The following is a 21,186-nucleotide window of genomic DNA, read 5'->3' on the forward strand; positions in this document are numbered from 1 at the left end:
GAGACCTGCATCTCTTCGGGCTTTCCTCCCACATTAAGCTGACACGCCGTGATATAACTGGAATACTGTTAAAAGCGGTGTTAAACCCAACTCACTCACTAAAGGTCGCGGGCAGGTGGTGCACAGAAGTACATGTGTCGCAGACCGAGGATCCTGGCAATAAGACCTGATGTCCAGAATGCCGTTGTACAAAGCTATCTTAGAGCTAAGGTGAGCTAACTCCCATACCTTAACATAGACCTACGATAGTTGAGGGCTGAGGTTGTTTTGTACAACGGCACCCACGTCTGACGCCATCTTCGCGGTTTAATAGTACAGTACGTAGAGGTCATGAGGTTACAATATAAGCAAACTGGACGGCATCAAAGCGTGTTGACCAGCCGTCTGGCGATATCCCGTCCGTCAGGGCATGTTGATGCGTTCACCCTATCTGTCACGCCGTGACTACGTCATCAGCGGCGTCAGTTCTACAAGTGACCAAACTACGGGTTTTTTTATCATTGAAGTTTTCTGTTGCAATTGTTGTAACATCGCACCACTGACACCCCTTGATGCGCTACGTTAAGTATACATATATGTTATATTTAGGTAATAATCAATATATCCCCGTGTTATGGGTTTTCGGACGCTTAAAAACATAGTTTTCTCACTAATCACAAGAGCAACTGTAAAACTTATCACTCACTTATAAAATACGACTTTATCTTAAAAAAAAGGACATCATAAGAGTATCTACAATGTCTGTGTGACGCCACACCCCTAGTTCTAGCGCGTGTAATCGCGATAAACATGGCCGTCCCAAAACCTATGATCCGACGATATATAAAAATTAAGCCTGGAGCTAAATATATAAAACATCATTATTTTTACAACTTGACGTCAGAAAATGTACGACCCTATTGTTTCTAAATAAACAGAATTGCAAAATTAAAAAATTTAAAACAAAAAACAACGTTTGGCTAAATTGGTATGAATTTGAAAGAAAGATTCTCACCTTTAAGCGAATGCCTGGTATTACCACTATGTTATATTGATTCATAAACACATTGTTATGATATAATCATAATCGTACAATGGATAGTGTTTTATGGAAAGGGTTTTTGTCGTTTTTATTCTATCACTTGACCTTTGTCTTTCAGCCTGGCATATTGTTATATGTATAATAGATTCAGAATATGCAATTAATCGTAATTGAACTTAGAAGTAGTAGTAGTAGTAGTAGTAGTAGTAGTAGTAGTAGTAGTAGTGGTGGTGGTGGTGGTGGTTATACTACTACTACTACTACTACTACTACTACTACTACTACTACTAAACTACTACTATATCTTCCCGAGGCAAAGGGAGTTAACTGACCATAAAAGTCCAGTTTCCACCCTTGCCGACCTAGGCTGGAATTCCTGGGCTCGATCGTAGCGCCACCAGTGGCTATTACGAATTATGTCACTTCTATGCCTCTCCTATGGACCAATCAGATTCCACCTCTCGTATCACTTGCCTTTACTTCAAACAAAATGGCGGCGCCAAGTCAAGACAATCTGATCGATAATCAATATCTATATTGTGATAAAACGGGTCTTACATCCCGAACTGAATCAAATCACGCGAGCACCTTGATTAAAAACATGAAAAGATTTTGAAAATATCTGTTGACAACGTGTTGGCGGTGCACTTGCTTTGTAAATCCCTCAATCAACCGAAATCTGCACGACGGTTTACGAACCGGATTTCGATTTCAATGCGCAGTTTTGATTGGACTATGCATAGACTCGTTAGTCCAGTCAAAATGTAACTCAGTAATACCAGCCTAGTTCGCCAAGGGTGAAAACTGGACTTTTATAGTCAGTTAACTCTCTTGCCTTGGGAAGAAGCTGCTGCTACTCCTACTACTACTACTACTACTACTACTACTACTACTACTACTACTACTACTACTACTACTACTACTACTAATAATAATAATAATAATAATACTACCGCTGATGTTGCTGCTGCTATTACTAAAATCTAAACATTTAAACGTGTTTAAATTCTAATCATGATACGAGTGTGGTGATGTAGTGGTTAGGTGGTGTTTAGGCTCATTTCGTGTGTTTAGGCCTTAAAAGTGTTCAGATAGAACACATCAAATGTGTATTCCGTACAGGATATCTAAACATGTCTTGTATGTGTTTACATTCTAAACACATTTTTACAATGTATAGACTAGAGCTTGGTTAAACCTGTGTATATGATACAGAACACTACTTGTGTATATGATACAGAACACTACTTGTGTATATGATACAGATCACTACTTGTGTATATGATATAGAATACTACCTGTGTGTATGATACAGAACATTACTTGTGTATATGATATAGAATACTACCTGTGTGTATGATACAGAACACTACTTGTGTATATGATACAGAACCCTACTTGTGTATATGATACAGAACACTACTTGTGTATATGATATAGAATACTACCTGTGTGTATGATACAGAACACTACCTGTGTATATGATACAGAACCCTACTTGTGTATATGATACAGAACACTACTTGTGTATATGATATAGAATACTACCTGTGTGTATGATACAGAACAATACTTGTGTATATGATATAGAATACTACCTGTGTGTAGAATACAGAACACTACTTGTTTATATGATATAGAATACTACCTGTGTGTATGATACAGAACACTACTTGTGTATATGATATAGAATACTAACTGTGTGTATGATACAGAACACTACTTGTGTATATGATATAGAATACTACCTGTGTGTATGATACAGAACACTACCTGCGTATATGATACAGAACACTACTTGTGTATATGATACAGATCACTACTTGTGTATATGATATAGAATACTACCTGTGTGTATGATACAGAACAATACTTGTGTATATGATATAGAATACTACCTGTGTGTATAATACAGAACACTACTTGTGTATATGATATAGAATACTACCTGTGTGTATGATACAGAACACTACTTGTGTATATGATATAGAATACTACCTGTGTGTATGATACAGAACACTACTTGTGTATATGATATAGAATACTACCTGTGTGTATAATACAGAACACTACCTGAGTATATGATACAGAACACTACTTGTGTATATGATACAGAACACTACTTGTGTATATGATATAGAATACTACCTGTGTGTATGATACAGAACACTACTTGTGTATATGATATAGAATACTACCTGTGTGTATGATACAGAACACTACTTGTGTATATGATATAGAATACTACCTGTGTGTATATGATATTGAACACTACTTGTGTATATGATATAGAATACTATCTGTGTGTATGATACAGAACACTACTTGTGTATATGATATAGAATACTACCTGTGTGTATGATACAGAACACTACTTGTGTATATGATATAGAATACTACCTATGTATATGATATTGATCACTACTTGTGTATATGATCTAGAATACTACCTGTGTGTATGATACAGAACACTACTTGTGTATATGATATAGAATACTACCTGTGTATATGATATAGAACACTACTTGTGTATATGATCTAGAATACTACCTGTGTGTATGATACAGAACACTACTTGTGTATATGATATAGAATACTACCTGTGTGTATGATACAGAACACTACCTGTGTATATGATACAGAGCACTACTTGTGTATATGATACAGATCACTACTTGTGTATATGATATAGAATACTACCTGTGTGTATGATACAGAACACTACTTGTGTATATGATATAGAATACTACCTGCGTATATGATATTGAACACTACTTGTGTATATGATATAGAATACTACCTGCGTATATGATACAGAACACTACCTGTGTATATGATTTAGAATACTACCTGCGTATATGATACAGAACACTACTTGTGTTTATGATATAGAATACTACCTGCGTATATGATATTGAACACTACTTGTGTATATGATATAGAATACTACCTGCGTATATGATATTGAACACTACTTGTGCATATGATATAAAATACTACCTGCGTATATGATACAGAACACTGCCTGTGTATATGATATAGAATACTACCTATGTATATGATATTAAACACTACTTGTGTATATGATATAGAATACCACTGTGTATATGATATAGAACAGTATCTGTGTATATGATATAGAACACTTACCTGTGTATATGATACAGAACACTACCTGCGTATATGATACAGAACACTACTTGTGTATATGATATAGAATACTACCTGTGTGTATGATACAGAACACCACCTGTGTATATGATAGTGAACACTACCGTGTATATGATATAGAACACTACCTGTGTATATGATATAGAACACTACCTGTGTATATGATCAATAAAACTACCTATGTATAAATACGATCCAGAACACTACCTGTGTATATATACATGTAGTATTGAACACTGCACTAAAATATGATTAGAGCGTTTCTTTGCTCCACAATCACTGACTGGTCCACTATCATCATCAGAGTGTCTGGTCTAGATTCGATTGTTCACAAGTCGCCGTCATATGACAGGAGTATTGCTGTGCGGTGTCAGGTAACAATCACTGACTGGTCCACTATCATCAGAGTGTCTGGTCTAGATTCGATTGTTCACAAGTCGCCGTCATATGACAGGAGTATTGCTGTGCGGTGTCAGGTAACAATCACTGACTGGTCCACTATCATCAGAGTGTCTGGTCTAGATTCGATTGTTCACAAGTCGCCGTCATATGACAGGAGTATTGCTGTGCGGTGTCAGGTAACAATCACTGACTGGTCCACTATCATCAGAGCGTCTGGTCTAGATTCGATTGTTCACAAGTCGCCGTCATATGACAGGAGTATTGCTGTGCGGTGTCAGGTAACAATCACTGACTGGCCCACTATCATCAGAGTGTCTGGTCTAGATTCGATTGTTCACAAGACGCCGTCATATGACAGGAGTATTGCTGTGCGGTGTCAGGTAACAAATACTGACTTCTTGTGCAAATTGTGTGAGTGGCGGGTTCTGGCCGTAGAGCCGGACGTGCTTATTTTCTTCGTCAACTAGTAGTGTCAGCACTGATCCAATTATCTAATTTTCACCACTATTTAGCCTTTAAGGCCCAATAGAATATGTTTGGGTAGATAATCGACCTTTTTCTCTGGCGTTGATGATTTATATTTACATAGTCTTTTATTTTTTGTTTATGTTATTCAGTAACTGTCTTCAAAGAATGACATGAAAACCCAGAAAACTTTATAAACTGCAGGATTTGGTGTAATATATATTTATTATCTTATTAACAAATATACAAACATTTATATATAACACTACACAGTAGCATGTTCATCTCTAACAACTCAAATTACTCACAGCAATATTGATAGATTTGGTATATTTGTATATAAACAAATATTGGCACACAGTGAAACGCTGAGCAATAGAGAAGAGTAAAAAAATAAACTGAAAGTCCAATCTTCATATGTGTAATCCATTCACGTGTTAACCGTTTACACAGCCTTGTTCATTCCCATCATCGGAACAGCTGACCTGTGACCTCCCCACGGGCCACCCTTGTTTTGACCTTGGCCTTGCATCTGCATCATCATGAAGGGGAGCATGGTGCTCATGTTCATCTCACCGCCGGACATCATCGCCATCATCAGCGGCATCATGTAGGATGATGATGACCCTCCTCCTTGGGTCAAGGCCATCAGCATCAGGGGGCTCATGCCCTCTCCTCCGCCCGTAGCCATCAGCAGAGGCATCAGGCTCATCATTGAGTTTTGCTTGGAGCCACTGGAGCCGCCCATACTGGACATCATGGACATCATCATGATCATCTTCTTTTTCTCGGGAGAGATGCCTCCGCGGAGCAGGAGGGGAAGCAGGGCAGTCATCGGGCTCTTGTTACCCTTTCCGGTGGCTGCACTCATAGATGGTCCCGCTGGATGACCAGAGAGGCCTTTACCGAATCCGGGCTTGCCGGCAATCTGTCCTCCTGTCATGGCGGCGATGGCGTCCAGGGGTCCAGACATGGCACCAGTGTTACCAGACATACCTCCTGCCATCATGGGACCCATTGGGTGGGACATAGCGGCCATTGGGTTGGGCATAGCGGCCATTGGGTTGGACATAGCGGCCATTGGGTTGGGCATAGCGGCCATTGGGTTGGGCATAGCGGCCATTGGGTTGGGCATAGCGGCCATTGGGTTGGGCATAGCGGCCATTGGGTTGGACATAGCGGCCATTGGGTTGGGCATAGCGGCCATTGGGTTGGGCATAGCGGGCATTTGGTTGGACATACCACCGGTCATGGAGCCAGACATACCGGCCATTGGGTTGGACATACCACCGGTCATGGAGTTGGACATAGCGGCCATTGGGTTGGGCATACCACCGGGCATTGAGTTTGACATAGCAGCCATTGGGTTGGACATACCACCGGGCATGGAGTTGGACATACCACCGGGCATGGAGTTGGACATAGCGGCCATTGGGTTGGGCATACCACCGGTCATGGAGTTGTACATAGCAGCCATTGGGTTGGACATACCACCGGGCATGGAGTTGGACATACCACCGGGCATGGAGTTTGACATAGCAGCCATTGGGTTGGACATACCACCGGGCATGGAGTTGGACATACCACCGGGCATGGAGTTGTACATGGCGGCCATTGGGTTGGACATGCCGGACGTACTTCCACTCATATCGCTGGTGACAGCATTTCCCCCCATTCCGGATGTTGCGGGACCGGCTTGACCCCCCATTCCTCCATTGTTTGTCGCTGACAGTCCACCCATTGCTTTAATAGCGCTGGCCAGGGGACCAGATGCCATCGGGTCAGGCCCACTACCTCCCAGCGGACCTGTTGCCTGTCCACTCGGAGCATGACCTGGATCAGTGGGCATACTGGTACCAGCTCCTGGCGAACTCTGGCCTAAAATAAATCAAAATATTGTTTGGTTAATGAGTACTAATATGCATATATGGAAGCAAATGACACAGGTAAAGACCCGTTGTCCGGAAGCCGACTTCTAAATATTAAAGAGTCGCAGATCATAAATCTTACTTTTCTGATGCGGTAAATTGTGTTTCCTGAACATATCGACCTCATTTCACGATAAACGCATAATGTGAGACCCGTGAAGATCCAGGGTAGAATAGGTCTTCAGCAACCCATGCTTGCCGTAAAAGGCGACTATGCTTGTCCTATGAGGCGACTGACGGGATCGCTGACTTGGTTGATGCATGTCGTATCCCAATTGCGTGGATCTATGCTCATGATATCAATCACTGGTTTGTCTGGTCCAGACTCGATTATTTACAGGCCGCCCTCATATAGTGAGAATATTGCTGAGTACGGCGTTAAAGAAACAAATAAACAAACAAACGCATAATGGGAACTGCCGACTCAGCAATATTCAAGCTATCTGACGGCGGTCTGTAAATAATCTTACATGTGTGGTTATATGTGAACAAAACGGAAGTACAGAACTTATATCCCCTATATTCGTGATACTCTCTGACATCATGAAACAATTAAGTTGATATATTTTTAATTCCCAAAGAACCAACCAATGATCTATGGATCAGTGAAAGAAAAGCAATGTATATGGAATGTTGGTTGGTTGGTTTGCTGTTTAACGCCGCGCTCAGCAATATTCCAGCTACATGACGGCGGTCTGTAAATAATCGAGTCTGGACCAGACAAACCAGTGATTGATATCATGAGCATAGATCCACGCAATTGGGATACGACATGCATCAACCAAGTCAGCGAGCCTGACCACCTGATCCCGTTAGTCGCCTCTTACGACAAGCATAGTCACCATTTACGGCAAGCATGGGTTGCTGAAGCCTGTTCTGCCCCGGATCGTCACGGGTGGTATATGGAATGCGAATCATGAGCTGACTTACCCTTCGTGAGAACAAGAACCGCAGCGAGCACTCCAACACATAGAAACTTCATCGTTGTACCTGGTAGACCATAAACAGTACAACTGTAATAACTATCAACATTTGTAAATATTAAAGCACAACCTAAGACATGTTCTGAATCGTGACAATACATAACCGATTTAACAGACAGGATGTTCAACATATATGATTAAAAAGCAATGAGGGGGCACGGGTGGCCCAGTCGTCTAAGGCGCAGCGATTCGCTGTGCAGAGTTGCGTCCCTTGGGCACGCCGGAAACCTATGATTGTGGGTTCGAATCCCGTTTCGCCCCGATAATGTTTCTAGGTTTGTCAGCAACATCGTGGGTTTCACCGAAGTGGTAAACGTCTAAGACCTGCATCACTTCGGGCTTTCCTCCCACATTAAGCTGACACGCCGTGATATAACTGTAATACTGTTAAAAGCGGTGTTAAACCCAACTCACTCACTCACTCACTAAAAAACAATGAACGTTGACCAGAGTTCTAGACTGGCAAGAGCGGTGGGGTAGCCTAGTGGCAAAAGTATTCGATCGTCATGCCAAAGGGCTGGGTTCGATTTCCCATGGTCACAATGTATGAAGCCCATTTCTAGTGTTCCCCGCTGTGATATAGCTGGAATATTGCTAAAAGCGGCATAAAACCATACTCACTCACTCACCACTCTAGAATCGCACTCGGAAAAAAGAGTTGCATGAAGGAGTACACGAGTAGAACTGAACGTACCTGGTGTGATGTGAAGACATGAGGTTCCCCCTGCGTTATATACCCCCGAAAGTGAAGGGGGATCCTTTGTCCGGTCACGAGACGTCAGAAGTGATGGATGGTCGATCGCTGACCAGTGTCCGTGAATCAGGTATTAGCGCATCATGCAGTCTCGATCTTGTAAACGTGCATCGTTCACCAGCAGGATATGTCATGCAGGACAGACACTGCTTTGTGTGGTGGAGGATTGATGACTTTGTGATTGAAGCTAATTGAGATGTCACAAGTCCGATTTATTGCCTACAGCTTTAACATCGCAGTTGACGTATGTATTTCCAATCCATTAATCAACAATTTATTGACGCATCTACATCTCCAGATTATGTACGTGTACATGAACTATACGTTTATGTTTTATGTAATAATTCAACAGTATTAGCTTTTATACTGAGATAATAGTTTAATGCAGCGAAATGGTATCATTTTGCAGAATACCGTGGCAGAATATTGCATGGATATTTTTTATTCGTAACTAGACACATGAAATTTAGCTATAACATAAGTGCATCAGTGATTGTGAGTTACCCTACAGACGCACACGTGTTGGTCCTGCTCATGGTGTGAAATTTCATTGCGATTAAATGTTGCCTTCAGATGCATGAGGGAGTGAGTGAGTGAGTTTGATTTTACGCCGCTATTAGCAATATTCCAGCAATATCACGGAGAGGGACACCAGAAATGGACTTCACACATTGCACCCATGTCGGGAATCGAACCCGGGTCTTCGGCGTGACGAGCGAACGCTTTAACCACTAGGCTACCCGGCCGCCCCGCGTTCAGATGCAAAGCCACGCTATTGTAAATGAACACCTCAACGATAGCTACATTCAAATCATTACTAGTTTCCTTATTTTTTCTCTCGGTAGTATATCTTACTTTCCAAATGTTTTGGTACACATTTCAACTATTTTATTTCATTTGCTGGCATTATATGGGCGTTAGTCTTTGCCATTTAGTCATAGATCAATAACATTGATCCGTTCTCTCAAGGGAACAGTTCATCTTCTCAAATAAAGCTTGATAAAGATTTGATCAAGAAATAAATAAACAAATAGATTACCCTGACAAGAACTTTGCTAATCTGACACAGGTGAAATGGATAAATAGCATTATTGTTGCTAGCGACACAACGATCCTATAAATGTAATTATCTTACTTTGCAAATTCGTATTTTTTACATATAGATATTCAAAAAAGGTACCGAGCTTCCAGTTTAAAAAAAGATATTTACAAATATTACATGCTTACAAAATACACAGCTCTCATAAGTAATAGTATCGATAAATTCTACAATTTTTTGTCATCTTGTCATCTTTTGTTTCCCACACAATAATTCTGTTCTCAACTTTTGTTTACTGCCTATGTATTACATTGTATTACATTGTATAAAAAATAAAATTATTGTTGCTATAGGATAGAACACATCATAGCGTAGCCTGGGGAGTTTCTGTTCATCTAACCTTGACATGTTCATTACATGATAATACAATCTATATATGATACAAGGGAGCTTCTACGCAGCACATCCTATTCAGGTGTCGCCTTCTGAAGGTACCCCGGGGCGGTGAACGTCACGTGTCTGGCCGTGAGCAACATAGATGTGCCTGCAGCAGTCGGTGATGCAGCAGCCGGCGATGCAGCAGTTGGTGATGCTGTCCACATCCTCCCACGCCGCGCTGGGAGATGATAGGGAAACGCATGTTATATTACACGTCAACGTCGCCCTGTCTCACCAGTCAGTGGTTAAAGCGTTCACTCGTCACGCCTGGGTCTGGTTTAATTCCCAACATTGGCACAACGAGTGAAACCCAGGTTCGATTCTCAACATTGGCGCATTGTGTGGACCCCATGTCTGCTATATTGCTGGGATATTGGGGGTAGTGTTAAAATCAACATAAAAACAAACTCACTCACTCACTCTGTTAGACTTGCAGTCACCGAAATAAAATTGTGTAAGGTTTGATGAAACTCGTTCTAAGAAGAAGCCCTCGAGTACAGAACCCTCAAATATCTTAATTTCAGGGATTTTACAAAACTGCCTCATGTAGAGAAAATTCACATTGAAAGTTATCGCCGTGAAGATATGGATCAGAATTGGTCTCCAACAACCCGTGTTTGTCGTAAGTGGTGAAAAACGGGATCAGGTGGTCAGGCTCGCTGACTTGGTTGATGCATGTATCTTTAAGAGCGAATACAGTCACCCGAGTCTCCGTACAAGACAGAAAGTATATGCCAGCGGAGGCTACTGAAGGTTGTCCATATTAATGTGGACTAAATTGATATGCAGCCAAGCTACACTTGTGTAGGTTTATGCCCATGATGCCAATCACTGGATTGTTCAGACTCAATTATTTACAGACTGCTGTCGTATAGATATATTGCTGAGTGCGACTTTAAACAACAAACAAACAGTGTGTGCATGCCACCGTGCCTGGAGGAGAGAGATGACCGACGGTAATGTCAATGTTCTCATGTCTTCCCCTCACCCTTCCCTCCCTCGGCGGGCGGTCGGGTAGCCTAGTGGTTAAAGCGTTCGCTCGTCACGCCGAAGACCCGTGTTCAATTCCCGACATGGGTACAATGTGTGAAGCCCATTTCTGGTGTCCCCCGCCGTGATATCGCTGGAATATTGCTAAAAGCGGCGTAAAACCTTTGAACATGGGTGGTTAGTAAAACAATATATATACTCTAGATCTCTGTATGCATAGAAGGGTCTGTAAGAGACGCTAGACATATGTGCGTATGTGTATGAATAGGAGGGTCCGTTACATGAGACACTAGATCTCTGTATGCATAGGATCGTCTGTAACAGATACTAGATCTCTGAATGACTAGGAGGGTCTATAACAGACACTGGATCTCTGTATGACTAGGAGGGTCTGTAACAGATACTAGATCTCTGTATACATAGGGTCTGTAACAGACACTAAATCTATGCATGCATAGCATCGTATGTAACAGACACTAGATCTCTGTGTGACTGTGAGGGTCTGTAACAGACACTAGACCTCTGTATGCGTGTGTATGACTAGGAGGCTCTGTAACAGACACTAGACCTCTGTATGTGTGTGTATGACTAGGAGGCTCTGTAACAGGCGCTAGACCTCTGTATACATGTGTATGACTAGGAGGGTCTGTTAGAGACACTAGACCTCTGTATTCGTGTGTATGACTAGGAGTCTCTGTAAGAGACACTAGACCTCTGAATACATGTGTATGACTAGGAGGGTCTGTAAGAGACACTAGACCTCTGTATGCGTGTGTATGACTAGGAGGCTCTGTAACAGAAACTAGACCTCTGTATGGGTGTGTGACTAGGAGGCTCTGAACTAGACACTAGACCTATGTATGTGTGTGTATGACTAGGAGGGTCTGTAACAGGCGCTAGACCTCTGTATGCGTGTGTATGACTAGGAGGGTCTGTAACAGACACTAGACCTCTGTATATGTGTGTATGACTAGGAGTGTCTGTAACAGAAACTAGACCTCTGTATGTGTGTGTATGACTAGGAGGGTCTGTAACAGACACTAGATCTCTGTATATGTGTGTATGACTAGGAGTGTCTGTAACAGACACTAGACCTCTGTATATGTGTGTATGACTAGGAGGGTCTGTAACAGACACTAGACCTCTGTATATGTGTGTATGACTAGGAGGGTCTGTAACAGACACTAGACCTCTGTATGCATGTGTATGACTAGGAGGGTCTGTACGAGACACTAGACATCTGTATGCGTGTGTATGACTAGGAGGGTCTGTAACAGACACTAGACCTCTGTATACATGTGTATGACTAGGAGGGTCTGTAACAGGCGCTAGACCTCTGTATGCGTGTGTATGACTAGGAGGGTCTGTAACAGACACTAGACCTCTGTATGCGTGTGTATGACTAGGAGGCTCTGTAACAGGCACTAGACCTCTGTATGCGTTTGTATGACTAGGAGGGTCTGTAACAGACACTAGACCTCTGTATACATGTGTATGACTAGGAGGGTCTGTAACAGACACTAGACCTCTGTATGCGTGTGTATGACCTGGATGGTCTGTAACAGACACTAGACCTCTGTATGCATGTGTATGACTAGGAGGGTCTGTACGAGACACTAGATCTCTGTATGCATGTGTATGACTAGGAGGCTCTGTAACAGACACTAGACCTCTGTATGCGTGTGTATGACTAGGAGGGTCTGTAACAGACACTAGACCTCTGTATGTGTGTGTATGACTAGGAGGGTCTCTAACAGGCGCTAGACATCTGTATGCGTGTGTATGACTAGGAGGGTCTGTAACAGACACTAGACCTCTGTATGCGTGTGTATGACCTGGATGGTCTGTAACAGACACTAGACCTCTGTATGCATGTGTATGACTAGGAGGGTCTCTACGAGACACTAGATCTCTGTATGCATGTGTATGACTAGGTAGCTCTGTAACTGACACTAGACCTCTGTATGCGTGTGTATGACTAGGAGGGTCTGTAACAGACACTAGACCTATGTATGTGTGTGTATGAATAGGAGGCTCTGTAACAGGCGCTAGACATCTGTATGCGTTTGTATGACTAGGAGGGTCTGTAACAGACACTAGACCTCTGTATGCGTGTGCATGACCTGGATGGTCTGTAACAGACACTAGACCTCTGTATGCATGTGTATGACTAGGAGGGTCTGTACGAGACACTAGATCTCTGTATGCATGTGTATGACTAGGAGGGTCTGTAACAGACACTAGACCTCTGTATGCGTGTGTATGACTAGGAGGGTCTGTAACAGACACTAGACCTCTGTATGCATGTGTATGACTAGGAGGGTCTGTACGAGACACTAGATCTCTGTATGCATGTGTATGACTAGGAGGGTCTGTAACAGACACTAGACCTCTGTATTCGTGTGTATGACTAGGAGGCTCTGTAACAGACACTAGACCTCTGTATGCGTGTGTATGACTAGGAGGGTCTGTAACAGGCGCTAGACCTCTGTATGCGTGTGTATGACTAGGAGGGTCTGTAACAGATACTAGATCTCTGTATGCATGTGTATGACTAGGAGGGTCTGTACGAGACACTAGATCTCTGTATGCATGTGTATGACTAGGAGGCTCTGTAACAGACACTAGACCTCTGTATGCGTGTGTATGACTAGGAGGGTCTGTAACAGACACTAGACCTCTGTATGCGTGTGTATGACTAGGAGTGTCTGTAACATACACTAGACCTCTGTATTCGTGTGTATGACTATGAGTGTCTGTAAGAGACACTAGACCTCTGTATGTGTGTGTATGACTAGGAGTGTCTGTTACAGACACTAGACCTCTGTTTTCGTGTGTATGACTAGGAGTGTCTGTAACAGACACTAGACCTCTGTATGCGTGTGTATGACTAGGAGAGTCTGTAACAGAAACTAGACCTCTGTATATGTGTGTATGACTAGGAGTGTCTGTAACAGACACTAGACCTCTGTATGCGTGTGTATGACTAGGAGGGTCTGTAACAGAAACTAGACCTCTGTATATGTGTGTATGACTAGGAGTGTCTGTAACAGACACTAGACCTCTGTATATGTGTGTATGACTAGGAGTGTCTGTAACAGACACTAGACCTCTGTATTCGTGTGTATGACTAGGAAGGTCTGTTAGAGACACCAGCTGTCTGTATGAATATGAGGTGAGGTGAGGTGAAATTGGGTTTAACGTCGCGTCCAAGATTATTGCACTTATATAGCGACGTGCATGCACGTGTATGTGTGTGTGTGTGGCTGCTTGTACTAGTCCGGACTGATGCCGATTTATAGTGCTAGCTCACTGAGATACCATGCCGCAGTTTAACATGAATACCCCACTCAGACACAGTATACTGACTCCGAGCCGACCAGTCCTTGTTTTAGCCCCTTAATGCCGAGCGCCAGACAGGGTAACAACAAGTACAATCTTTTAACGTCTTTTTGTATGACGCGGCCCGGGATCGAACCCTGGACCTTCCGCTCTCCGGGCGGACGCTCTACCACAAGACCACGGAGGTATGAATATGAGGGTCTATAAGAGACACTAACCATCTGTATGCATAGGAGGGACTGAAAGAGACACACAATCTTGGTTTCCATAGTTGAAGTTTCCATGAGATATTCTGAGTAAGGAAGCAAGGGGCTGCTTTCAAAGAGCGACTCAAATATTTCAACATAAGCCTTCCAGTAGTCGTGGTGCTCCATTGGCTTGTGTAATGGGCTCTACATTCCAGCCAATAGCCATTACTCCAGGGATCTCTAGTACAAACATACAGGGAAATAATGATGAGCATAACACGTAATGACAAATTATTCCATACTATTTCTACATCTTGTAACAAGCAAACTGACAAAGGCAGGCAAACACAGGTTGATTGTTAGAAAGATATTTATTATATTATATAAGATGCACTACATAGACAAGTGTATCACATATCCAGAGTCAGGGCTGTAAGTGCCATGAACATGGATAGTTACATAATAAACTAAAGCACTGCGGCATGTTCTTGTCGTCAAATGAAACCGATCCAACACATCTATGATCTCTGAGAGGTATCCTGTACAATACAACCCTTCTTATGGCATGTACCTTCTTCAATAGTCAATCAACAGAATACATGTATATGCTCAGCTATAAAATCGTTAAATAAATTAAAACATAAGCGAGAAGAAGCCATTATGCGAAGCAGAGACAATATCTCAGACTCAACGCCTAAGCACAGAGTGGGTGGGTGAGTGAGTGAGGGAGTTTTGCAGTCCAGTTTAGCATACAAAGTGCCAGCAAACCAACGTTCATGGTAGTGCTACATGTGGGACTGCCAATATTTGCTTGTTGTTTAACAACATACTCAGCATTATTCCAGCCATATGACCACTGCCTGTAAAAAAATAATCAGGCCTGGACCAGAATAGCTAGTGATTGAAAGTAGAGTGAGTGAGTGAGTTTGGTTTTACGCCGCTTTTAGCAATATTCCAGCAATATCACGGCCGGGGACAAAAGAAATTGGCTTCACACATAGTACCCATGTTGAGATTCGAACCCGGGTCTTCAGCGTGACGAGCGAACGCTTTAACCACTAGGCTACCCGACCGCCCCGATTTAAAGTAGAAGGGTCCTTGCACTCTGGTCAATAACACACTATCCACCAAGTACAAGTCTGACCAACCATTGTAACTTCTTCATTAAGAGTGACAAGATAAACAGTCCTGGTTCTGCCGACTTGATGTAGATTTGCTACATTAATGACGGCAATATCATATCAGTTCAGCTAATCAGGGAACTGATTCCATAACGTTTCATTTGGAACTGACTGCAACAGGTACAAGACCTACATAATACTTAGCCACATTTGTGTCACAAACAAGGTGGCTTCAATTTGTACAAGTAAAGTACACAACAGGCAACAACTAACACATTGCAAACTGAAACACACCAAGCAGATTAAAAATATACAACACATAATTAAACATAAAGAATGCTTAATTCAAATTTCTTATCATAAGAGTGAGTAAGTATGATTGACATCACTTTTATCAATATTCCAGCAATATCATGATGGGGGACACCAGAAATAAGCTTACAAATGTATGATAAGAACACTGTAAAGTCACTGGTTTCTTAATGAACATCTTTGTGTGCAGAGAAAACAGAAAACATTGTTCCTGAAACATTCCCGTCTGAAACACTACACAGAGGTATGTTCAGTGCTGTGGTTGCCCCCCTGGATTTTTTATAGACAACAGTTTTATTTGAATTATGAAAATACAAGTTGGGGACAAGTGATACTTGTACAAATATTTGCCCCTCCAGTCAAAAAAAGTTAACTACGGCCTTGATGTTTCTCAGTCTGGTATTCGATTCCGAGTAGGACTGACACGGTTGTTACAGATGTCATACTGGAGGATGTAAAATGTTCTACTGGTATCTGTATAATCGTATACAATGATGTTATAATGATAACAACACAAACACTGGGTAGTACATAAGTACGGTGGCCCATAAGGGACATGGAGTCTGTTTTTCCATATTTTGATATTTCACTTACTTTTATCATAACCTTTTGCAAATTAACACGATTTGTCTTACAAATATGTGATAAATCATGTGTAAAGAAGATATTGAATAGCTGAAAAGTGAAACCAAAATGTCAAAAACTAAAATGAAAATGTCAAAAACCAAAACAAAAATGTCAAAAACTAAAATGAAAATGTCAAAAACAAAAACAAAAATGTCAAAAACAAAAACAAAAATGTCAAAAACTAAAATGAATATACAGAAAACTATTCCCGCCGTGGTGGAAATAGTTTTCTGTGGTTTCATTTTAGTTTTTGACATTTTCATTTTAGTTTTTGACATTTTCGTTTTAGTTTTTGACATTTTCACTTCACATTTCAGCGACTCAATAGCTACTTGAAAGTACATTTTCCATGTTTTCGGTTGTTTTTATACATGATTTATCACATTTTTGTATGACAAATTGTGTTAATTTGCAAAAGGTTACGATAAAAGTAAGTGAAATATCAAAATATGGAAAAACAGACTCCATGTCCCTTATGGGCCACCGTACATAAGGCCTCAGGGAGACTTCCACTTGTTACAGCATGTCTACTGTGGAACATAGTAACATTAAGTTTACTTTGCATAAATATATGTTTCACATGTTATCAGATTTGAAAAAGTAAAAAATAATTTGTCTGACATTTGTAAGTTTATAATGTCTACTGTTTGATTGTTGTTAAATAACATAAAATGACTAGAAAATGCTTTGAATAACTGGGCTACTCTCTATATATGCCCTTGATTAGAAACTACTCAAAACAAGTTAAGGATAATCCGATTTGTTTATTTTACTATAGTGAACATGTCAGACCATGACAGATTAACATTAGTTATATGAAAAAAAATCAGGTGATCCTTCATTTTTTTGAGTAGCATAGGTTTGAATGATACAACTTCCTCAAACCATGGCTACTTAGGTGTCCTGGAGAGTTATTAACATGTTTACATGTTTACGTGCTCAGAATATTCTATATTCACATGAATGAGCCTTTTCTTAAAAAAAGTGAAAAATGGCATTTTCTTGTATTAAGAATGACATTATAAAACAGAATATTCCCTCATAGTAGACCTTTGCATTTCTGTTTCATGAGTCAAGAGGTTTTATTTTAGTTAACTATAAACATAAAGTAAACCCTGAAACATAGAAGTAATTTTCTGATTCTTATGAGGACAATTAAATGATTAAAAAACAAATAATCCACTTTCTTTTCCATATCTAATTCTAATATCATATGAAATTTGATCGAACATGAATGTAACTGACATAAAACTGGCAGCCATCATGTCTTTCACGATTACTCCTTAAAGAATCTAGCTATCTGATTGGCCAGTCGCTGTCTTGTATAGACAAGAAATACAAGATGGCTGTCAAGCTGTACGGATGTCACCATGTAGTAATGACTGATGTGACAGGCTTGTCACAACCGACCCTGTTCTGACTTCAGGTTGCCACACTTACTGTGTGATGGCAGTCACAAGATAGATCTAACTGACACACACAAATATTTCTTTCCGTTTTGTGAACTTGTAATGATTGTTACATGTGGCAGCAGCACTCAATGAGGGATTTAACAAGCAGAATAGTTCATGTACACCCCTTGACCTCTTGTCATGTACTGGACCATTTGTGAAATTCTGTCCTCCCAGCTTCAGACATGTATCAGAACAGAGCACGGGTACCGTGCTGACAAACCTAGAAACATAATCGGGCCCAATTGGGATTCGAACCCACGATTACAGGTTTTTTGGCATGACCATGGGATGCAACTCCGCACAGCGAATTGCAGCACAGACGACTGGGGCCCCCAGAACAGATATACGCAACAAAACACATATGTTTGATTCATACGCTTCTGGGCAAAACATTAGAAATGTCCAATCTTCTGCTCACAATTGCATAAAATGCAAAATATCAATATTAAAGAAAATGCAAATATTCATAAACAGGAATATTTGATCAACACAATACTTCAATATAATGGCATATATATTGCAATGTAAAAACCTGTCTTGCACTTCTGTGCAGTGTGTGTTGTAACACAAAGATGCTGGACTACAGCGATGGTGTATAGAGCTGGGCAGGATTATTTCTTTAATATGACTACTGTATTCGACATTATAAGCGCCCAGGCTGCTCTCAAAATTAGAAATAGGGGGCTCTTATTAGAATATTATTTTGGTGAAAAAAAACAGAGTTGAAAGATAAATTTCATGGTTAATGCTGACAGCCTGAAATGTTTATGTACGACAGATATATTTTTCCAGAATTTAATTGCCCATATAATTAAGGGTGTATATGACACACAAGTGCTTATTATACGCAAATAAATAAATCTTGTGTACATTGATCAATCAGAAGGGGTGCTAATTGGGATCGTTTACTAGCCAATATATCAGCAAATGTCGCCATGGGCGCTTATTAGAGCAGGGCGCTTATTACGTCGAATACGGTAATCCTATTATCATAAACAGCAACAAACATCATTTACATCGAGGTGTTACATTATTTGCTTCACAGAGCCGCAACCCAAAGTAAAACTAAATCTTCCTCAAAGAAACACATGTATTTCATCTTGTCAAGTCTCCTGAAACAAATTAGTGAGAAAAAAGTAGTGACTTATTATTTGAAGAAATGCACTCCGCAATTATTTTACATGTTTAAAGATCATCTGGTGTTTGATTGCTACCGCTGCGTCACAGGGCCATATGACACAGTTGAACCAATCAACTCAACTCAAAAGGGTGCACGGGAATCACGCACACACGAATACGGTGTTAGCGTTGGGCGTCTCAACATGCGTGATTCCTGTGCACCCTTTCGAGTTGAGTTGATTGGTTCAACTGTGTCATATGGCCCTGTGACGCAGGGGTAGCATTATGCAGATGGCTGTTTCAATGAATGCTCGTTCCAACCGTGACGAACAGGTCTGGTTCTTGATGAAATATAGTGATAGCTAAATAGAGAGATTTTATATTCATGCACCGATTGTCTTTAAATGTAATATCCAGTAATGTATGACCGTTTAATAATCTCATACCAACTTTGACTGGAGTAGGTCCGATAGTTTTTCAGATATTGTAGTAAACGTCGGTACTTTAATTTACCTTCCAGATTATACATGTAAAATTTTGCCAATGAGATAATGCACACACTAACCCTGACAAGCTGTTGCATTCATATCCTGCCTTTGGTTTAACATTGTATATTTCCAAGTACAGAATAACTAGGAGATTTCATCTATCCTTGTTTGTCAATAGAGACATGTTTGTTTAAACTCACTGAAAAACCCATTTATTTATGAAGCAATTGTGGGGAAAACAAATTAAAATGTCAAACTTTCACAATGGAAAATGTGCTACCAAAATATATATCAAATTCAACAAACATTTGCAAGTGGTAAAAATACACAAAGCACCTGACAAATTGGACTTTTAAATAATGACAATCTGAATACATACAACATTTAATACATGCTGTGAAAATAGCCAGACGGCTTATCACGATCACAGACACACTGAAGCACCCAGAGTAGCCGAGAGTAGCTCACATATCAGCAAGTATGAACACAGCGTAGGGCCGGGAGTGACAGTTTCTCAGGAATTGCTGCTGCTGGAAGCCTGGGTAAACATACAGTGAAACTTTGCTAGTCAGGAACCTGTTAATCCACAACCCCACTCTCTTGATGTGTGCACAGATGTCAGAAATCGGTCCCTCCTTGGAGAGTCTGCCCTGGAGAGTCTGCCCTGAAGTGTCATCAGAGGAAGGGCCATCAGCACTAACAGCGTCCCATCAACTGGGAAACTCTACTTTACTGTACTGTTCTCGAGGAGTGTCATTGATTGGAAACTTTTGTATCGGCGTATCGACTCAAGTATCACTATATCAATTAATTACAAAATTAGTTATTGTCTATGTGTATAGATAAAAGTCACCTGTTTTGACCTGTAATTAATCAAATGATTGCTAAATATGAACTAAGCTGAACAATTAAATATTCAAATTGAATTTCAATGTTAAACATGGTAATCTTAAATGTTTCTGTAACAATGAAATATAAATGTTATATCTATAGGGCTGGTGATTTAGATCGATAATCGTAATTATCATCGATGGAAGAAGGTTGTGACGATTATCGATATGAATATAATGCTATCGATAATGACATGTATTTTTTCGACAAATAAAAGTTTTTACTGCAACACATTTGACTTATTTGTTTTGCTATCCTTGTAATTATCGCTAGATATAAACAGACAGATTCACCCTAACATACAGTTTTCTCCCCTTCGCTTGATGTTTAGTCGCAAATAAAAATCAAATGTTTGAAAAAGTAAAAAGTTCTGCTTTGAATCGAACGACGACGCCATTACGTGTTGATAGTGGGTAATTACAAATGTAGTCACAGGCATCTAAATGCGGAGTC

The 21,186-nt window shown here is 40.7% G+C and overlaps 1 protein-coding gene across 1 annotated transcript; it reads right to left on the reverse strand.

Annotated features, from left to right (window-relative positions):
• Positions 1-5,264: 5,264 nt before the first annotated feature.
• On the reverse strand, positions 5,265-8,616 carry LOC124117043 (secreted protein C-like). The gene is made up of 3 exons (XM_046478730.2): positions 8,600-8,616; positions 7,918-7,977; positions 5,265-6,937 (listed from the first exon to the last, which is right to left on the reverse strand). The coding sequence occupies exons 2-3, from the start codon at positions 7,967-7,969 to the stop codon at positions 5,505-5,507; spliced, it is 1,485 nt and encodes a 494-aa protein (XP_046334686.2). The 5' UTR covers positions 7,970-7,977; positions 8,600-8,616; the 3' UTR covers positions 5,265-5,504.
• Positions 8,617-21,186: the final 12,570 nt, after the last annotated feature.

The sequence above is a fragment of the Haliotis rufescens genome, unplaced genomic scaffold, assembly GCF_023055435.1.
Source record: "Haliotis rufescens isolate VD_foot unplaced genomic scaffold, xgHalRufe1.0.p SCAF_45, whole genome shotgun sequence".
NCBI lineage: Eukaryota > Metazoa > Mollusca > Gastropoda > Lepetellida > Haliotidae > Haliotis > Haliotis rufescens.

Excerpts from the sequence above, each read along its gene's own strand:
- LOC124117043 (XM_046478730.2), bottom strand. The coding sequence starts at position 7,969 with ATGAAGTTTCTATGTGTTGGAGTGCTCGCTGCGGTTCTTGTTCTCACG. Across the intron at positions 6,938-7,917 it reads GGTTCTTGTTCTCACGAAGG|GCCAGAGTTCGCCAGGAGCT; the intron begins GTAAGTCAGCTC and ends GATTTATTTTAG.